Source organism: Nothobranchius furzeri, chromosome 8 (assembly GCF_043380555.1).
Source record: "Nothobranchius furzeri strain GRZ-AD chromosome 8, NfurGRZ-RIMD1, whole genome shotgun sequence".
NCBI classification, from domain to species: domain Eukaryota; kingdom Metazoa; phylum Chordata; class Actinopteri; order Cyprinodontiformes; family Nothobranchiidae; genus Nothobranchius; species Nothobranchius furzeri.
Window position 1 is genome coordinate 68192933 of NC_091748.1, and position 18503 is coordinate 68211435.

At 42.8% G+C, this 18503-nt stretch overlaps 1 protein-coding gene across 6 annotated transcripts in view; it reads left to right on the forward strand.

Annotated features, from left to right (window-relative positions):
• Positions 1 to 18503, forward strand: part of sgip1a (SH3GL interacting endocytic adaptor 1a) — an 85599-nt gene that overhangs the window by 57889 nt on the left and 9207 nt on the right. For 3 of the 6 annotated variants that reach the window (XM_054752136.2, XM_054752139.2, XM_054752133.2), the window contains 10 exons: positions 22 to 96; positions 3264 to 4031; positions 4708 to 4829; positions 4930 to 5083; positions 12726 to 12785; positions 13652 to 13763; positions 14865 to 15020; positions 15789 to 15924; positions 16009 to 16211; positions 16994 to 17058. In XM_054752136.2, coding sequence (XP_054608111.2) covers positions 22 to 96; positions 3264 to 4031; positions 4708 to 4829; positions 4930 to 5083; positions 12726 to 12785; positions 13652 to 13763; positions 14865 to 15020; positions 15789 to 15924; positions 16009 to 16211; positions 16994 to 17058 — 1851 coding nt within the window. Of the gene's footprint in view, positions 1 to 21; positions 97 to 3263; positions 4032 to 4707; positions 4830 to 4929; positions 5084 to 5766; positions 5827 to 12725; positions 12786 to 13651; positions 13764 to 14864; positions 15021 to 15788; positions 15925 to 16008; positions 16212 to 16993; positions 17059 to 18503 lie in introns of all 6 variants that reach the window. The other 3 variants (XM_070554255.1, XM_054752134.2, XM_054752138.2) reach the window with 3 other exon arrangements.

Consider the following 18503-nt stretch of genomic DNA (forward strand, 5'->3'; position numbering starts at 1 on the left):
GAGCTAATGGTATCATTGCAGCTCCTCCTCCACTCCCACCGAAGAATGTTCCAACTTCTCCCCCAGTGACTGGAGAGCCCTCTGGAGATGAGGAAGGTAAAAAGTCTTCTGGCTTCCCTCTAGTGGCAGCTGATTCTGGTCTTCTCATCATTTTCATCCTATTTGATCTAAGTGCAGCATTTCATACCATTTCTATTCTGTTCTTCTGAAAAGATTAGCTTCAATTGGCATTATATGACGAATGACCTGCACTTGTATAGTGCCATTCAGAGTCCATACCTGCTGGCAATTGTAAGTTTTATCCCACTAATATTTGCCCTCTTCGTGTTGCGCTTGTCTCCTCCTCTTGTCCGCCCCCAGACCGGAAACCTCTCAGCTTGAGATAGTTTTCAATGTCTAAAAACTCTGAAACTTTTCATATATGTAAACACAACCATAAGTGTTTCTCAGCCTGATGTTGCACATCTCCACTATCTTCTTGTGTAAAGTAGTAACTTCATGAGGGATCATATTTATAGATGTGGCTAAAGTCAGCGATGACGTTTGTTGCAATATAGCGACTTTGGCGCTTAAAGGGTTAAGCGTCGTGCCCAAGGACACAACATTGGTCATACTCTCCTTGCGTGGTTTACACCATTTCTTTCTGGCTGCTCTCAGTTCATTCAAGTCAAATCCCACTCTTCAAGTTTGTTTCCAGTTACCGCAGGAGTCCCCCAAGGTTCAGTTCTAGGCCCCCTTTTATTCATTACCTATCTGCTCCCCCTTAGACAGATATTCCACAAATACAATATCAATTTTCACTTTTATGCCAATGACACCCAGTTCTACATTTCCTTCTAACCTAATTCTTTACTTCCAGCAACCTCTTTGTCTGACTGGCATTTGGAGATCAGACCATGGCTCTCTTCTAATTTACTCAAAGTCAGTAGTAATAAAACAAGATTCCTACTTGTTGGCACAGCTTCCACCTTAAACATCACCCAGCTTCTCCAAGAATATTGACAACTCCATCGTCCACCCCTCTCCTAAAGTGTAATGAATAAAAAGGGTCAATTTCCGCCATCGAACTGACACAGCATAACCTTTCATTCACGCCGGAACTGCTGGGTCAGGGTTGCGCCAGCTGGAGGATCCAGACACACAAATCAAACTTTTTCTCACTCATTGTTCTTCAACGCAGACATAAACAAACTGTCAAGGTCTCGCCAGACGCAAAAGCCTTATCTCTCTGCTAAAAGTCAGACGGCTGAATTCCTCACTCTGAATAAAAGTCCAAGACTTTTACAACTCATGATATAAATAATCATGTGTGATGAATGAATAGGATGTCTGAATCAGGTGTTTGAATGACCTGTGCTTAAATCAATGAATTTGAAATGAATATTGTTCTTACAATGATCCATTCCTATCACAAATCACAATGTGTTTGCTTTAACAAGTTAATCATTATCTACACTCATACACATCTTCATAAGATACAAATTAGGTTAAGGTTCACTTCACATAACATTTAAAGATTCTTTATTCACAGAGTTAAGAATCTTGTATCTGAAGGAAGGAGTGGCTTTCGGAGGAATGTTTTGGTAAAGCCTTCCAGACATGGCACATTCTGATTTGCCAGAATGGCCGGAAATCATAATATTGTGGTTTATTAAAACAGGATTTATGTCCCAATTATTCAGTTTCCAGCTGAACCCCGATTTGGCCAAATCGGGAAAGAAGTCCCTTTTGAAGCATCTCTTTTGACATCACACCACCTACACATCACATCCCATCACATCTCATTATTCATACCTTGTCATGTATAATCATTAGTTTAGAAAAGAATAAAATTCCTTTTAACTATATACTTGACTCTGTCTGAATTAATACGAAGTGTGTTCATGGTCCCTGAACAAGCAAAGAACACTAGACTCGTCTGATTAAACATACAAAGATCAATCAGATTGATATTTCATGTTTACATGGAATAATCACATCTTATTGGTTATAACTAAATTGCAGTCGTCACACTATACAGCTCCGGAAGTCATGTGACTCTCAGAGTAGACGCCATGTTGGCAGGCAACACAGGTAAACAAAATGAATGGGATCGGCTTGGATTTTACTCCGTTGAAGTTTACTTCACACTTTAAAACCGAAGAAATCCTTTATATAGTCAGAAATTAAACAGACTAAACATCTCCGACCCGTACCATGCCCCTGGGATACTTTTTAAAACGCCAGAAGCTATCGAAGCGGACCTCTTACCGGATTTGAGATACTCTGGCATTTAAAATTTCTTTGTTAATTTTCCCTCGTCCTACTCTGGAGTATCGCTAAGATCATTAAGAATGAAATACCGCTTAGCCGGTTAATTGCTGTGATCATAAGACACGTAAAGGGCAGCACGCAGAAATCACGAGGCAACGTTTTACGTGATGTTTACTTGTTGCTATGAGTAATAAGACAGAAAAAGCCATGCCAAAATAAGTTTAGGAAGCCCACTAAGAATTGTCATAAAAGCATTTAAAATAAATACCATATACAGTTGAGGAAATGTTGGTTTAAGTACCTGATATGAAGTGGTCTCTGCATAAGCGAAAACCTTTACTCTCGGGGTCCCACAGCTTCATTTTAGCCTGGAGGCTAGCGCGTTTCATTGTGATGATCCAACGTTTGTGGCGTTCCGGATCTTGGGGAATCCTGTAGGCTCTTCCCTTATCCCATCCGCATCTGTTCTGACATCCTGGGGCACAACAGGAATCTACTATATTTCCTGTTTGATTGAGTTTTCTGACAATAACAAATAGCCCAGCTGTGGGCTTTTGCCTGCCAAGATGGCGCCGTTCGATTTGAACTGTTGCATGCCGGGAGAAGTGACGTCAACTCCCGGAGCTCTATAAAGTGTGACTGCTACAAAAGTAAAGAGTTTTGGCTTCTTGGCTCTGGAACACACTTCCCACAGTCATTAGGACCGGAACCAGCTCAGTGGCCTGGTGGTATGTGTCTGCCCTGTGGCTGGGTTCAAATCCATGGCTGGCTCATATCAAAGACTTTTAAAAAATATGGGAACTAATGCCTCCCTGCTTGACACTCAGTGTTTTATATCTGTAAGGTGACCTTTGGTCTTAGAAAGGTGACCTCAAATAAAATGTATTATCATTATTATCTGTCCAGCTCTCTGCCGCTAACCTTTTCTGTTCCAATTTTTTTTAGGATATTTTACTTTCTTATGTGAACTTCTAACAAGTGTCCTCAAATGTCTTCCGTCTCCATTTCAGAAGCAAACGGTTCGAGGAAGCCCTCCATAGCAGACTTGGACAACATTTTTGGACCAGAGCATTCTCCTCCTGCAGGCGAGGAGACAAGCGACAAGTGGGTCTGCTTCAGTGAACACTCCCCTGCCGGACCTCCGCTACCGAGGAATCACACCCCCCCGCTGCCTTCCTCACCACCTCCGCCAGAAGAACCAGCACCACCACCACCACCACCAGCCTCCCCACCTCCACCTGATTCTCCTGCTCCTCCTCTACCTACATCACCACCTCCTCCAGAAGAGAATGCTCCACCTTCCCCAAAAGAAGACCTCGCTCCTCCTCTTCCAACTTCCCCACCGCCTTCTGAAGAGCCAGCTGTTCCTTCCACTTATTCAGGTCCTTCCACGCCCGAAGACCAAAATCCTCCCACCTCTCCACCCCCTGCACCTGCAGTGTGTAAATCACCTCCGGCTTCCTCCCCTCATTCTCTTGACTTACCCCCTGGTGTCCCATCAGTTCCCTCCCCCAAAGAGGGCACCCCAGAGACAACGACGCCTCCTATTGAACAGCCTGCAGCACCTTCAGTCCCACCACCTCTAGTCCTCCCTCAAGAGGAACAGTCCAAGATCACGAACACCTCCCAGCCCAAAGAAGATGGAGGTGAAACAGCCACTTCACGCAAAGATGCCAGCCAGGGCAGTTGGAGCACGCCTCCACCACCTCCTCCTCCTACATATCGTGCGGTGGTTCAATCACCAGGTCCCGCATCTGGAACTAGCAGCACAAACAGCGGTGAGTGGTTCATCATTTAGACTGGAGAAGCACCCTCAGCAAACAAAAAACAACAGTTTTAAAGGCAGAATTACAAATTAAATCAGATGTTGTTTGGTTTGATTTAAAAGGTTTTGCTTATCCCCAAAAAAATATACGTATATTCAAAAGTGAAAAATGTGTTTGCGCAGCTTTTTGTTTGTTTGAAAACTCAATTTGTGGGCGGGGCCTTGTGGGTGATGAAATACTTCCTCATTGACTAGAGCCACAGAAACGACCTCAGTGTAATATTACTGAGAGCTCATCTGCAGATGCGTAGGCAGAAGGAAGACAAAGGTGGAAGAAGGAACGCTGGTATGAACAGTAAATGTACTTTTATATTTGTACAATCATAACAGCGTTCCGCAGGGACTGGTGTTCCTTCCATGACACGGCAAATGAAGAGAGATCTTTAGTCATCCATAACAAGGCTCCGCCCACAAAACAAGATATCATCCACCCATCCATCAAACCCAGGACCTTCTTGCTACAAGGCAACGGTGCGAGCCACTGCACCACAATATATTTGTAAAGCTGTTCTATGTTAGAACGTTGTTAAGAGGCATGAAAAAATGTTTTAGCAGCTTTAATCTTTTGTCCATTGTATTCTGGAACTAATTTTGTTGCCTGAACCGGTTTGTTTCTGATCTCCTTACAGGTTCCTCCTCACCTGTGAGACCCTTTACACCTTCATCAGTCAACCCAACCCCGCCTCCACCTCCACCTCGACCCCCTTCACGACCCAGGCTCCCCCCTGGGAAACCTGCTGTTGGAGATGCAGTAAGATGTAGAATTTTTGTGTCATGATTTTTTTTTAATTCCTCTTCTGACAAGCTTCTTTTTCTCTCTGATTCTTGTTTTTTTTTAAATATATTTTCAGAATCGGCCATTCAGCCCACCAATTCACTCTGCAAGCCCTCCCCCCATCGCCCCGTTAGCGCGAGCCGAGAGCACCTCCTCCATCTCCTCCACCAACTCCCTGAGCGCCGCCACCACACCCACAGTCAACAAGGAGCTGTGTGTGTCCGTATCAGGTGTGTGAGCCCCCACTGACCTCACAGAGGAAAGAATAAATACAATCCCGCTCATTTTCTTTAACATCATTTTCTTTTATATTTACAAATGTGCATTAATGTCTATTATTTATTTTAGTTGTAGTCCTTTAGTAAAAGAATGAATAAAGTAAAACCAAGAGAGAGAGAGAGTTATTGTGTCTAGTTTCAGATGAGTTTTTGTCACACACACACAGAGTGTGAGTGGGAGGTGAGAAGAGGAAGCAGGGTGTTGATTTTAAAGTGCAAACATTTTTAATGAGTTAGTGACACAATAGTTTACATTCCTTGATCTAACTTTAGAGCCACATTGGAGGTGGCTGCGGTGCAGCAGAGTTGTGATGGGATTAGAGCAAATCACTGCAGACTTTAACACGGCTGAGTCATACTAGGTTACAAAACAATCCCCAATCTGTCTGGAGGTGGCTGCAGGTACAATCAGATTAAAGGCCTTGAATTAGAGACAAAATAAATAAATAACTTCCTCTGAATCAATTAGTCATGCATCATTGTTTCCATTATTATTAATTATGCTTATCCATATTTCACCAGTTTTTTTTACTCATGACTTTATTTGACCTTTTGTTTGATGTGCAAGACACTGCTTATTATTTAAAAACCTTCTTTTGCTATTTTGCTTCTTTATTCGATCCTTGGCTTGTCAGAAGACGATGCTTATGTAGACAAACTGCCCACCTTTGAGAGACACTTTGATTCGTTTGCAGGTATGGTAAAGTGTCCCCTCTGGGAGAGGACGGGGGACGGGTCGGGGTGCATGGAATGCCATGTGAATCAGTATGAATATAATTTTTAATCTAAGCAAATTAATACATTCTCATAAATGAAAACATATCTGAAAATGAAACATTTCTTATGAAAAGAAACCCCTATCAACACGTCTATTTGTATTGGTTTCATCATTTATTTATTTTCTGCCTACATGAATTTATTTCATGGGGTTATTTATCTATTTAGGTATCTATTTCATATTGATTACATAGTATTTTATGAGGGTTGGTCTTGGAAGTGTTCCTGTGTGAGTTTCAAATCTGTTTGATGATATTTATCCAGAATGTTTGCTGTACAGATCAGTGATGAAGTTCACTGCTGAGTGTTTTTGTGGTTTTATATTTAGGTCAAGAAATGAAGGTTGTCCAACAACAACAGGCTTTTCTCTCGTACTTTCACAGTTTAAAATGTATGTTAAAGCTGCTATGTGTAGTTGTTACCATTAATCTCCGGATATATCCATCGAAATGTAGCTGAAAAGAAATGAAATTATGCTCGGTTGTTGAAAAATATTGGCAGCTAACACATAACTGTAAGATCAGGTCTAAAATGCATGGAAGCTGGTCTAAGTCTCATAATTATGAGATAATTTTTTCTTTTTTTTTATCTGGGTGGCGGGAATGGGCTTACTCAAACACAAAAATATCATTTGCGTGCAATGATTTAGGTGTGTACGGCCCTCTATCGCCAGGGAAAATGCACACCGTCACTTTAAAGCGGCACTGCAGACGGTGTTGCAGAGGGTGCACCGTGTGGTCGTTAGGTGAACTGCAGGCAGCAAAATGTGCACTCCTGGAACGTTCAAGCCTGTTTATTATTATTTACCTAGTTATTTACTTATTTTTTTGTTATTAACTACTGCCTTAAACTCAAGTAACAGAGAAAGCTGTCTTCAGGCAAGCGTAAGGAGAGGCTGATGATTGTCGGGGGTTAGTAGGGGAGGGCATTGGAGATCCAGGGGAATTTGGCAAGTCACAGTGGAAAGTTATCCTGGAAACAGTGAGCCAGTAAATGCCTTCGGTTTTCCTGCTCCCTGCCCTGGTTCTCAAAAATTTTAAAGTCCTGTAGCTTGGCACCAGCCATGATGTGCAGCACGACTCTGGGCAGAAACAGGCTCACAAACGCAGAGATCCAGGCTGGAATTATTATATTATTATTATTATTATTTAGGGCTGCTTCTGAGCACCCAAACTTAGCCAGAACCTGTGCTGGATGCAGGAAACCAGACAGGAATTCGTCGCCTAGAGGCCCAAGTCTCCAAGTCTCGGTCAGAACCAGGAGGAGGAGCGGCCTGTGTCGAAAGTAGAGAACCAGGGATGAACTTGTCAGGTTTCATCTTCAAATGTACGTTTCCAGAGGCTAACCTAGCTTATCTAAGGGAAGAAGAACACATCCTCCTCGTGGATGCTTACGTCTCGGCACGTGCTCTCATAATGTGGTACCAGCCCGAACCCTTTCAAACTACATGTAATCAGTACCTCTACATGCAATAGGGAGCCTAAGTCTCCCCCTTTTCCGGTCAGCTCACGGGTCCCCGGAAGAACGGAAAAAATGAATGTAAGTCAACGGGGCTAAAAATGCTATTTTCTAATCCGCTTTGCCTTAGGCCCTGGATCGCACATATGTTGTACTGCAATTTAAATGAAAACTAATGATGGGCATTTCGACCACGCCAGTCACGTATTTTGAGATTTATCAGCTTGTAAAAGTTCGTAATTAGCATGACTACAAACCAGACATCAGCACATATACGACGTCTCCACATTACCTCCTCTCCCCTAGCGTAGCTGCTACTTACCAAATGACCAGATTTACGTGGTTCTTTCCCTCTGATGGAAGGCTTCGCTGAACTTACAGCCGTTTTCCCCTCCATTTTTTACCGTGTCTGGTTCGATGACGTCACTTTCGTGAAGCGCATTTGTAGTCCTGGACTTATTTTCACACAAAATCTAAAATAACGTTTCCCCCCATTTGAAAATAAGCACTTTCTGGGTATCAAAATGCTTCTTTACAATTCACGGACATCTCATGTAAAAACCATGACACAAAACAAGCACAAATAGAAAATGTTTAGCCCCATTGACTTGCATTCATTTATTCGTTCTTCCAGGGACAAATGGTCCATAAGTAGTTGGGCGGGACTTAGGCTCCCTATGGTGGCAAAAAGTACTAGATGTAGTCATACAGTCAGGAGTTACTGGATATAGAAAACTGTTTTATTTTAACCCTCTTAGGCTCAAAATAAGTTTTGATAAAAGGACGAACAACTAAGTCCTTCAGAGGTACTTCTGAGTTTAAAAATGCTCATGAAATACGTGTGTGGAGTTACCAGGTAGGTAGGTTTTAACTGTTGCAAATCTGCAACGCCTGCCTCCAGAGGGTTAACAAAAATGACATAATGCAGCTTTAATCCTTGCAGATAAAACACACACCTGATTATGAGGTCTACGAAGTCTGTTGTTGTTTCACTACCTCCATTTTCACTCAGATTAGGGGCACATCACATGTTCTTTTCTCCCCTCTTGAATGTGGCAGCACTTTTCAGTGAAACCATTTTCATTGTTTTGCCAGCTCATACCTTCCCACACAATGTCCACACACTTGATCTCTTCTATGTACACATCATCTTTTTGTTTCTTACTCATTTATTATTTATTATATATTTTAGAGAGAAAAGCAAATCCATCATCACTTTCTGAAAGATTTATTTAGAAAAAGTTTTCTAAAGTGTTTCCTTTTTTTGTCCATCTGTCTGCCTGTGATACTTTTCACTCTGTTTTATGACTGTGCACCCGTGACTTTCTTGCCATGTCACCATGGCAACCTCCCATCTTTATTTATGCGACAGTTTTTTTTTTTTTTTTTTTTTTTTTTGTGCAGCACAGCCTCTGCCGGATACCTTTGCTTTCATTTTTTAACCCCCATGACGTGTATGCCTGTGTGTTCAGTGAGTGTGTCTGAAGAGCTCCTCATCCGTGGATTCTTGAGAGCCTCACAGTTTCAAAACACACACATGTCCCACTTATAGAGCCAGATGAAAGCCCAATGTCTGCTGTGAGAATCAGGCTGAATCTGACAAGCATCTGTTTGGTATTCAGGACACCTTCTCGTTACGACGAGTGTGTGACACAGAGTTTAAGTTTACCGAATTCTCAAACGTTTCGTGACAACACCTTCTGCTCTCACACTTGACCCTAGACTCCCACCTGTCACACCTGTTACTCTCATGCCATCAACCGCCGCCACCACTCTTGTTCCATCGCCCAACACTAATGATTCAGTTAACAGCACACAAGACCGAGCTTCTTTTTTTTTTCTCCCGTGTCCTGTCTCGCTGTGAAGCAAACAGAATTGATGTCTGAATGCTGGTGACAAGCCTTACAGATTTACTCTCAGGTGGAGCATCAAAGCGTCTGCTTTTAATGTCACGCCTGATACTTAAAACTTTATTGTTATTGTTTTTGAATGCTTTTTAATTTTGACCAGACACTGAGACAGAGGTGAAAGAGAAAGGACGAGGCATAAGGCGGGGGTGGCGGGGGTGGGGGGTTCACAAAAGTAAACAATCAGTGATGAACAAGAGTCTGCTTCTAGAGCTGCAGAAAAGGGACACACAACAATACAACAGGAGCAAGCTATCACTGCGTCAACTTGATAAAGAAATATAAAATCAACATTGTTTTACTGAACAATCTCACGATAATAATCACAGTGCATTTAGTGCCAACCATAGTCTTAAGACCTTTGTTGAGCGTGCCCAAGTCCATACTTATGAGAGCACCATGTGAGCACATGTGTGTGTACATGCGCTTGTTTATGTAAGGTTTCTCTATAGGAGCGTCCAATAGAGAGTGTGAGGGGCCACAGATCTGCCCCCCAAAGATGCATAGGAGATGGAGGGAGCTCCACGTCCCAGAGATCCAGGAGCTGCCCCAGAGCACAGGGACCCCAAGGAGACTGCGACCAGAAAAGCCCCTGCCCCCCTCGAGAGGCGCAGAGGATCGCCTCGGCGAGGCCACAACCAGCAGCCGGCTGAGCCCAGGACCCAGGAGCGACCATCCCCGCCAGAGACCCAGCAGAGCCCAGGGACCCAGATTCCACCAGGCAGCCACTGGGATTGATCAGGCAGAAGCCAAAAATCTTAAACCCCCTGACCTGTGAGCCACGAACACTCTGGCAGACCAAGACACCACACTCCTCACCAAGTGTGGCAGGGGGAGGAGAGACGAAGATGTATAGCATCAAAAGAAGTCCCAGGAGAGGGGAGGAGTCACAAGACTGAGCTTACCGTTCAGACGAGTGCAGTGTTCTTTTTGCTATGAAGTTCACCATGTAAAAGTAGAAAATAATATTTTATATACATATTTTTTATAATTTGGTTATTTTTCCAAAGTTTGCTAAAACCTCTCAACTTTTAAAGGGGACATAATATGCAAAACCCACCTTTTGTGGGTCTGTTTTCTGTCAAGATCAGGAATAATGTTCCGTTTCAGAATTTCCCTGTTTGTGATGTCACAAATGTCCTTCAGGCTGGGGGAGCAGCAACTCTAATCTGAGCCCCTCCTGATATTGGAGCTTCCCAGCTAATAGAAGCCAAACTGGGGATAAGTGGGCATGGCCAGCAACAGCTTGTTTTTTTTTATTTGAGAGATCTATGAAATGGCTCATTCTGGAAGGTACTGAAACTCTCTAGAATAGAGCTCCTGAGATTGCTCTGTGTGACAGAGATTTTATGCAAAGAGATTTGTAATGTGTTTTTATAGACTGTAGAATTCTGGATTGCAGCTTTAACAAAACAAAAATGTTATTTTCATTGTATAAAATAAACTATTTTTGATTCTATGGCAAGGATTCTGGACCAGCTCTATACACTTAGGGGGGTCCTGGAGGGTATGTGGGAGTTCACCCAACCAAGCCACGTGTGTCTTATGGAATTGGAGAAGGCATTCGACTGTGTCCCTCTGGGGGCCCTTGTCTGGTACCAGGGTCTGGTACTCCATACTCCCGAAGTACCCCCCCATACTTCAGGAGTAGGGGGTACCAAACAGGCCCGCTGATACGGACCGTTAGGTCCCTGTGTGACCGGTGCCAGAGCTGGGTTCGCATTTCCGGCAGTAAGGCGAGCTCGTTTCAAGAGTTGGACTCTTCCAAGGCTGTCCTTTGTCACAGATTCTGTTCATAATCTTTATGGACAGGATTTCTAGGCGCAGCCAAGGTGTTGAGGGCATCCGTTTTTGTGGCCTGAGGATCAGGTCTCTGCTTTTTGCAGATGATGTGGTCTTGTTGGCTTCATCAGAACATGATCTCTGGCTTTTGCTGGAGCGGTTTGCAGCCGAGTGTGACAGCGGCTGGGAGGCTGGGATGAGAATCAGCTCCTCTAAATCCAAGATTGTAATCTTGAGTTGGAAAAGGGTAGAATGCTTTCTCCAAATCAAGAACGAGGTCCTGCCCCAAGTGGAGGAGTTTAAGTATATCACTCAGTGGCCTGGTGGTAGCGTTTGCCCTGGGACTGGGAGATCAGGGTTCGATTCCCGGTCGGGTCTTACTAAAGACTTTAAAAATGGGACCCAGTGCCTTCCTGCTTGACATCAGCTTTAAGGGGGTTCGATTGGGGTGTTAAACAACCAAATAGTTCCCGAGCCTAGCTGCAGCTCACCACTCCCCTCCATGAGGATGGGTAAAATGCGGAGATGAAATTCACCAGTGTGTGATGATGACAATGGGATGTTAACTTTATATTGGGGTCTTGTTAACAAGTGGAGGAAAGCTAGAGTTTGAGATGGATTTGTGCTGCGTCTGCAGTGATGTGGGCGTTATACCGGGCTGCTGTGGTGAAGAGAAAGCTGAGCTGGAAGGCGAAGCTGTCGATGTACCAGTTGATCTATGTTCCTACTCTCACCTGTGGCCACAAGCTTTGGGTAGTGGCTGAAGAAAGACGCGCTGGAGGGACTGTGTTTCTCGGCTGGTCAGGGAACGCTTTAGGATTTCTCCGGAAGAGCTGGCTCAAATAGCTGGTCAGAGGGAAGTCTTGGCCCCTCTGCTTAGGCTACTGCCCACGTGACCCGACCCCGGATAAGCAGAGGAAAATGGATAGATGGATGGATGTCATCTTTAAAAAAAGTCAGAATTTTCCAAAATTTTTAGAGAACATTTTGCCTTTAGTGAAGAGACTTGTGATCTATGTGTGGAAAACTTTAGAGGATTTTTTGTTTGCTTAGTTTGCTGATATGGGAGCTTTATTTTGGAACCATTCATTTCTGGAGTATGTCAGGGTTTGTAAATGTAGTTTTTGGTCTCTCTGAAGGTGGGCTTACAAGTTGCCCCCCCCCCCCCCCCCAGGTTTTTTTTAAGACCAGCTTAATAGTCATCTATTCACCCTCAGAAATGAGTGATGCAGCACTTTCTTGTGCTTCTGAACGCTGGATTTGGTGTCATGGGTGCCATCTACAGGGCCTGTCTAGGAATAGCAGCCATCTTTTGTAATTAGAGGGAAGTTGTTTTAGTATCATTGAAACTTGGAAAGTGTTACCTCTGGACTTCGTCTCAGTCCAGAACCACACGTCTGACCCCCACTCAGTCTACTGAGCTCAAACCTCGTCTCAAGCCTGCAGGAGTCCACAAACACCACCTCATCATGCATCTTATGCCACCCCACCCCCTCATCCCCCCTCACCCAGTCTTCATCCCAACATCACACCTCACCATGATGTCCAATAGACCTACCATGTGAGACTCATGCTTCTGTCCTTCTCTCCTCTCCTCACCCACCTCCCTCCCTCTCCATCCCTATACCTCCTCGCCCTTCTCTCCTACACCCCACCTCCACTCCACACAGAGAATGACCAGCCATCCCTTGTTTGGTTTGACAGAGGGAAGTTTTATTTAACCTTTGAAGGTAAGTTTGCTCCACACCAGGGTAGTGTGCACACACTCCTCCAAGGCTCATCTGTGCAACCTTCACCCTCTCCACTGCCCCACCCTTCTTCTATCCTTCTCCCTCTCAGTCCCTCCATCTCGATACCCTCACCATGCTAACTTTTGACCTTTAACCTCTCCCCATCTGCTTTCAAATGTCCGATGTTAAAACGTTCAGCTTTATTTTTCATCCAAGAAGACTCATCTTTCTTTGTGCACTTTACTAATCACTTTGTCATCCCCCCGCTGGTCTTCTTGCTCTTTTTGGTTCAGTCTTTAAGCTTTCTGGCTTCCTTCTGATCTCGTCAGAGTGCTTCAGCTGTGCATCTGGAAACGGCATGTCTTTTTAGTGGTCTGCCTCTCTCTCTTCTTTTCTAATCTAGCACTGCGTGTTCACAAATATCTTTAGAACATTCTGCAAGAAAATCATACCTAAGAAGAATGTTTGACGTTTCACAGTCAAAGAGCAGAGAGAAATGTGTCCGTTGTGCACAAAATTTGCCGTTCCACGTTTACTAACTCAGTGTTTGTGTTCATGTTGGATAAACATGTCATATTGGTCCATTATTGTAGTTTCCTCATGTTTTGTTCTCATATCCTCCCTCCATTATTGGATAGGAAGAGTGTAAAGTCTTGGCCTGAAAGTTTTTATCATAACTGATGAATTTTTATTGGCATGTGTGTATTTTTCATTTTGCACTGAAATTGTAATCTCAAAATCAAAGCAGGAGTTTGATTTTTGTTTTTTTACATGTATTTGAAAGAACTTTAAGCTTGATTCATTGTAAATTATAGATATTTGATTCTAGATTAAAATATGTTTGTGTCTCTCTCTGTTGCCTTTAGGATGCTCCCGAGGACCTAGTCCTCTCACCATGGGCGCTCAGGACACACTCCCAGTAGCTGCTGCATTCACAGAGACAGTCAACGCTTTCTTTAAGGGAGCTGACCCCAGCAAGTACATCCTGACACACACACACACACACACACACACACACACACACACACACACACACACACACACACACACACACACACACACACACACATTCTGATTACAGCAGAATTGTTTACATTTAAAAAAAAATTTACTTCTTTATTGTTTTCATCAAATGAACCATCTCATCTGTAACAGTCATGCAGTGTTAAAGACCAAGTTTACTGAGAAAAAGTTTTTTATTTGTTATTATAATACATCACTCTGAGTTTCAAATGCAGTCTAAAAGTGTAAATAGTCTTCTACACCTATTTTTTAAACTAGCCATAGTGAAAAAAGAAGTGGAAATGCTCAGATTAGAAAAGCAAATCAGATCATGGACTCCCCCATCTTGGCTTGCCACAGGGAAGGCTGTTGTTGGTTTAGAGTCCAGGAAACAGCAGTGTGTCTTGGCTAGTAGAAGCTAACCGTTAGCATTAGCAACTCCCCCACACGGCAGAACTCCTTCAGGCTTGTGTTATTTGTGGAAATAAAACATCCATGTTGCAAGGCAAACTGAGTTAGTGGTAGAGTCATATTGCTTTTAAACAATCAGAGGAGAGATGTCCAAATATCAGGAAATTGGACTCAAATTTCAAAGCTCAGCTCTGCTCCGCTTCACTTCTGAATCCTGAAACAGGAGCGCAAGAGCTTTTTTCCATAGAAATCGGCTCTAACAGTAGAGACCACTGCAAATTTGCTGACACAACAAGTAAACTTGGTCTTCAATTGGATGCAATCCACTGCAGACGTGTCCACAGTGTATGGTATGTCTATTTATTTTCATTATTTTATTATTACTTTTATATTAGAGTTTGAATGAAAGCTCTTAATGAATTTCTTGCATCAATTCCTGTATTGATCATGGCTTTTTCCTGTAGGCTTGTATTTATTCATCCCTGCTTATTAGAGTTCATATTGAGATTATTGATTCTACATGTTACTCATCCTACCAGCACTTTAATAGTTTTGTGGTGTTTAAATCGTGACTTTTTATGGCAGTTTTCCAGGGCATGTGAGAATTTAGACAAACTGCCTTTCAAAGTTTATTTATGGATAATCTACCCTCCTCTTCCTCTTTAGGTGTGCTGTGAAGATCATAGGTGAGATGGTTTTATCGTTTCCGGCGGGAATCACGCGGCATTTTGCCAATAACCCGTCCCCCGCCGTTCTAACTTTCAGCATAACCAACTACAGCCGACTGGAGCACGTGTTGCCTAACCCCCAGCTGCTCTGCTGGTAAAGTCCTCACTACCGTCAACTCACACCTGTTTCCGTTTTATCGATCTGAAGCACAAATAAATCTCAGATAGGGGATAAATGAAAATATCTAACTTCAAAATTCACCCTAAATATTTAACAAAACTCTAACCTCTCTGACACCCAGTCAGACGTGGAGTTTTACTCTACAGCCTGTTTATAATGTGTAAAAATTCACATTTAGAGTCTTTGAGATGCAAAAAGTAATTTTATTACTAAATATATTTTAGCATCAATGATTAAAAACAAACGACAAGTTGTTTAGTGTTGTGGCGTCGGTTCTAAAGCTGTCAAACTTTGTATGATTGGGCTGATTAATCATTCACAGGCTGTTAAACCCATTAAGGTCTGATGCATCGTCTATAAATATAACTATGATTAACTCATACGCTGCTGCACCAGGTCTTAATAGGTTAAACGATGAACTCAGAGGATGAGCAAACTGCTGAAATCATTTTAACTCTGAGTGCAGAGTCATCTTCATGTCGGGTAGATTTTCTCTTTGTTTCTGCCGTGTTGTGTTGCACAAATGTTAATAATAAGGATTGCTTTGCTACTTGGGTGCTTTGGGTAATAAAATGAAAATGTTGATTCCATCTTTAAACTGCCAATTTCTTAAGGGATTTCTGTGAAAATGCCTCTTTTTTTTACTTTTCGTTTCTGGATTTCTACTTTTTTACAAATTGTGAGTGAAAATTCTTTAAAAAGCTACACAAGCTCACTGGTTCTTGTTTTCCACACCAACAGCGACACCACCACACAAGCCAAGTCCGATGCCAAGGACTTCTGGGTGAACATGCCAAACCTGATATCACATTTAAAGAAGGTGTCGGAGCAGAAACCACAAGCAACCTACTACAACGTGGACATGCTCAAGTATCAGGTTAAACCAGCTTTGAAGTCAGTTCTGTTGATCGTGACTCAGCAGGGTTTCAATAAATGAATTAACGTTATGATCTTCGGTTAGGTATCGACGGAGGGTCTCCAGTCGACTCCTCTGAGCCTGGCGGTGAGCTGGAGGTGTGAGCCCACCAGCACCAACCTGAGGATAGACTACAAATACAACGGGGAGGCCATGACGACGCCAATGGCGCTCAATAACGTCCAGTTCCTTGTCCCTGTGGACGGAAGTGTCTCCAAACTACAAGCTGTCTTACCCCCGGCTGCATGGTACGGCCCATTCTGATTATTTAAAATGGTGGTTTAAAAGTCAACTTCACTGAAAAAACATTTTTTTAATTGTTATTTCTGATTATAATTGGTCACTCTGAGTTTTTCATGCAGGCTGAACATGAAAATAGTCTCCTACACCTATGTCCTGCTTTAGCTTCTGATTTACGATTTTAAAAGCGTGATAGTTCTACGTCACACTGAAAATTGACATTCATGGACTCCCCCATCTTGGCTCGTCACGGGAAAGGCTGTTCTTGGTTTAGCATCCAGGAACAGCTGAGTGTGTCTTGGCTAGTAAAAGCTAACCAATAGCATTAGCGACTCCACCACACAGCAGAACTCCTTCAGGCTTGAGTTATTTGTGAAGATAAAACATCTACATTGCAAAGCAAACAAAGTCAGTGGTAGAGTTGTGTTGCTGTTAGCCAATCAGAGGAGAGATCTCCAAATATCAGAAAAATATAACTACAAATCCTGTCGTCTGAAGCTCTCCTCTGACCTGGCTCACTTTTAGCTCCTCAAACAGGTGCACCGGAGCTTTTTTTCCCCCAGAGTACTACTTACAAGGCATTCATTTGTACCAGAAACCACTGTAAATGTATTGAAAATATGAGTAAAGCTGGTCTTTAATGCTGCTTTATTTTTTTAAGTGTTTTACAGAACTGTAGTTTTCATCCTAATAGAAAACTTGAGAAAAAACAAAAGTGTTCTTCATGTTTTGAATGTGAAACTTAAGTAGTTCCAAAAACGAGGAGTTTCTCTTTCTCTAATTCTGACAGGAATGCAGAGCAGCAAAGAATCCTCTGGAAGATCCCTGATATCTCACAAAAATCTGAAAACGGAGGTAAGCTTAAGAGCTGTCTTACCCCCGGCTGTAAATGTTGGTTTTTAACCTGTACCTGAAAAAATAACAGATTACATTATTAAAATGTCAGACACATAGAATAAGTAAAAGTTGTCAACCCTGGAAAGACGTCAACATTTTTTCAAATGTACTTTAAACAGCTAAAATGATACACACACTCTAAATATAGTTACTGGCCAAAGTTAAAATATGAAAACTAGAGAACGGATGGTCTCTCTGAGTTGAAGCCATAAGTAGGAACACCTGGAGCTGAACTAGATTCATCACCAAGGATGGTGGAGGCAGTTAATCAGGCCAGAGTGGAAAAGTTCAGCGTATTAAGTGTCAAGGGAACGGGTTCCTAGGAGATCGGTGCCTCCTTCTGTCTGATAGCAGCATTACATTTACACTATGAACGTTGTTATCCACACAGTGATATGTATCTACATATTATATAGATCATATGTAGAACATTTACACATATGGTATTTTTTCTATTTGTGCATCACAAAAACTGATTTCTTGTCCCGTGTCTTCAGTGTGCATGCTTTAAATACACCCAACACCAAGGTTTTGGCTTTGCAGGCTCTGATGAGTTGACGTGCTCCCTCACAATGTAGTTTTTAAGTTCTCAATGAATTAGCTGATTAGGGAGTGACAGAATAATTAATATTTTCACAGCGGTCTAGAATTTAGGGTTTTTCCTCATCTGAAAGCCACAATTATGAACATTTTAAGAAATGAGGACCTAAAATATTTAACTGCATGTGAAATGAAACTATGTTTATGTATTTAGCAGACGCTTTAGTCCAAAGCGACTTACAAGTTATAATCGGCATGTTGCCCTTGAGGCTAACAACAACAATAACAACAACAACAACAAACAACTTCCAGTCAGTCGTGGGTGGCAGTGAGGCAGCATGATGAATCATGGAGTGGACAGTAAAGAAGGGGACGGGTGCAGGGAGGGTGCTAGTTTAGAAGAAGCTCTCTGAAGAGCAGGGTCTTCAGGAGGTTCTTGAAAGTCGAAAAGGAAGCTCCTGTTCTTGTAGCGTTTGGCAGGTCATTCCACATTTGTGGAACGATGCATGAGAAGAGTCTGGATTGTCCTGAGCGTGGTGTACACACTGCTAGCCGACGGTCCTGTGATGACCGGAGCAGCTGAGCCGGGACGTAAGCCTTTGCAAGAGGATTCAGGTAAATGGGAGCCATACCATCGCGGACTTTGTATGCTAGTGTTAGCAATTTGAATTTGATGCGTGCTGCTAGCGGTAGCCAGTGGAGCTCAAAGAACAGAGAGGTGACATGTGCTCTTTTTGGCTGATTGAAGACCAGACGTGCCACTGCGTTCTGGACCATTTGAAGAGGTCTCACAGTACAGCCTGGAAGACCAGTTAGAAGGCCGTTGCAGTCATCGAGGCGGGAGATGACAGTAGATTGCACCA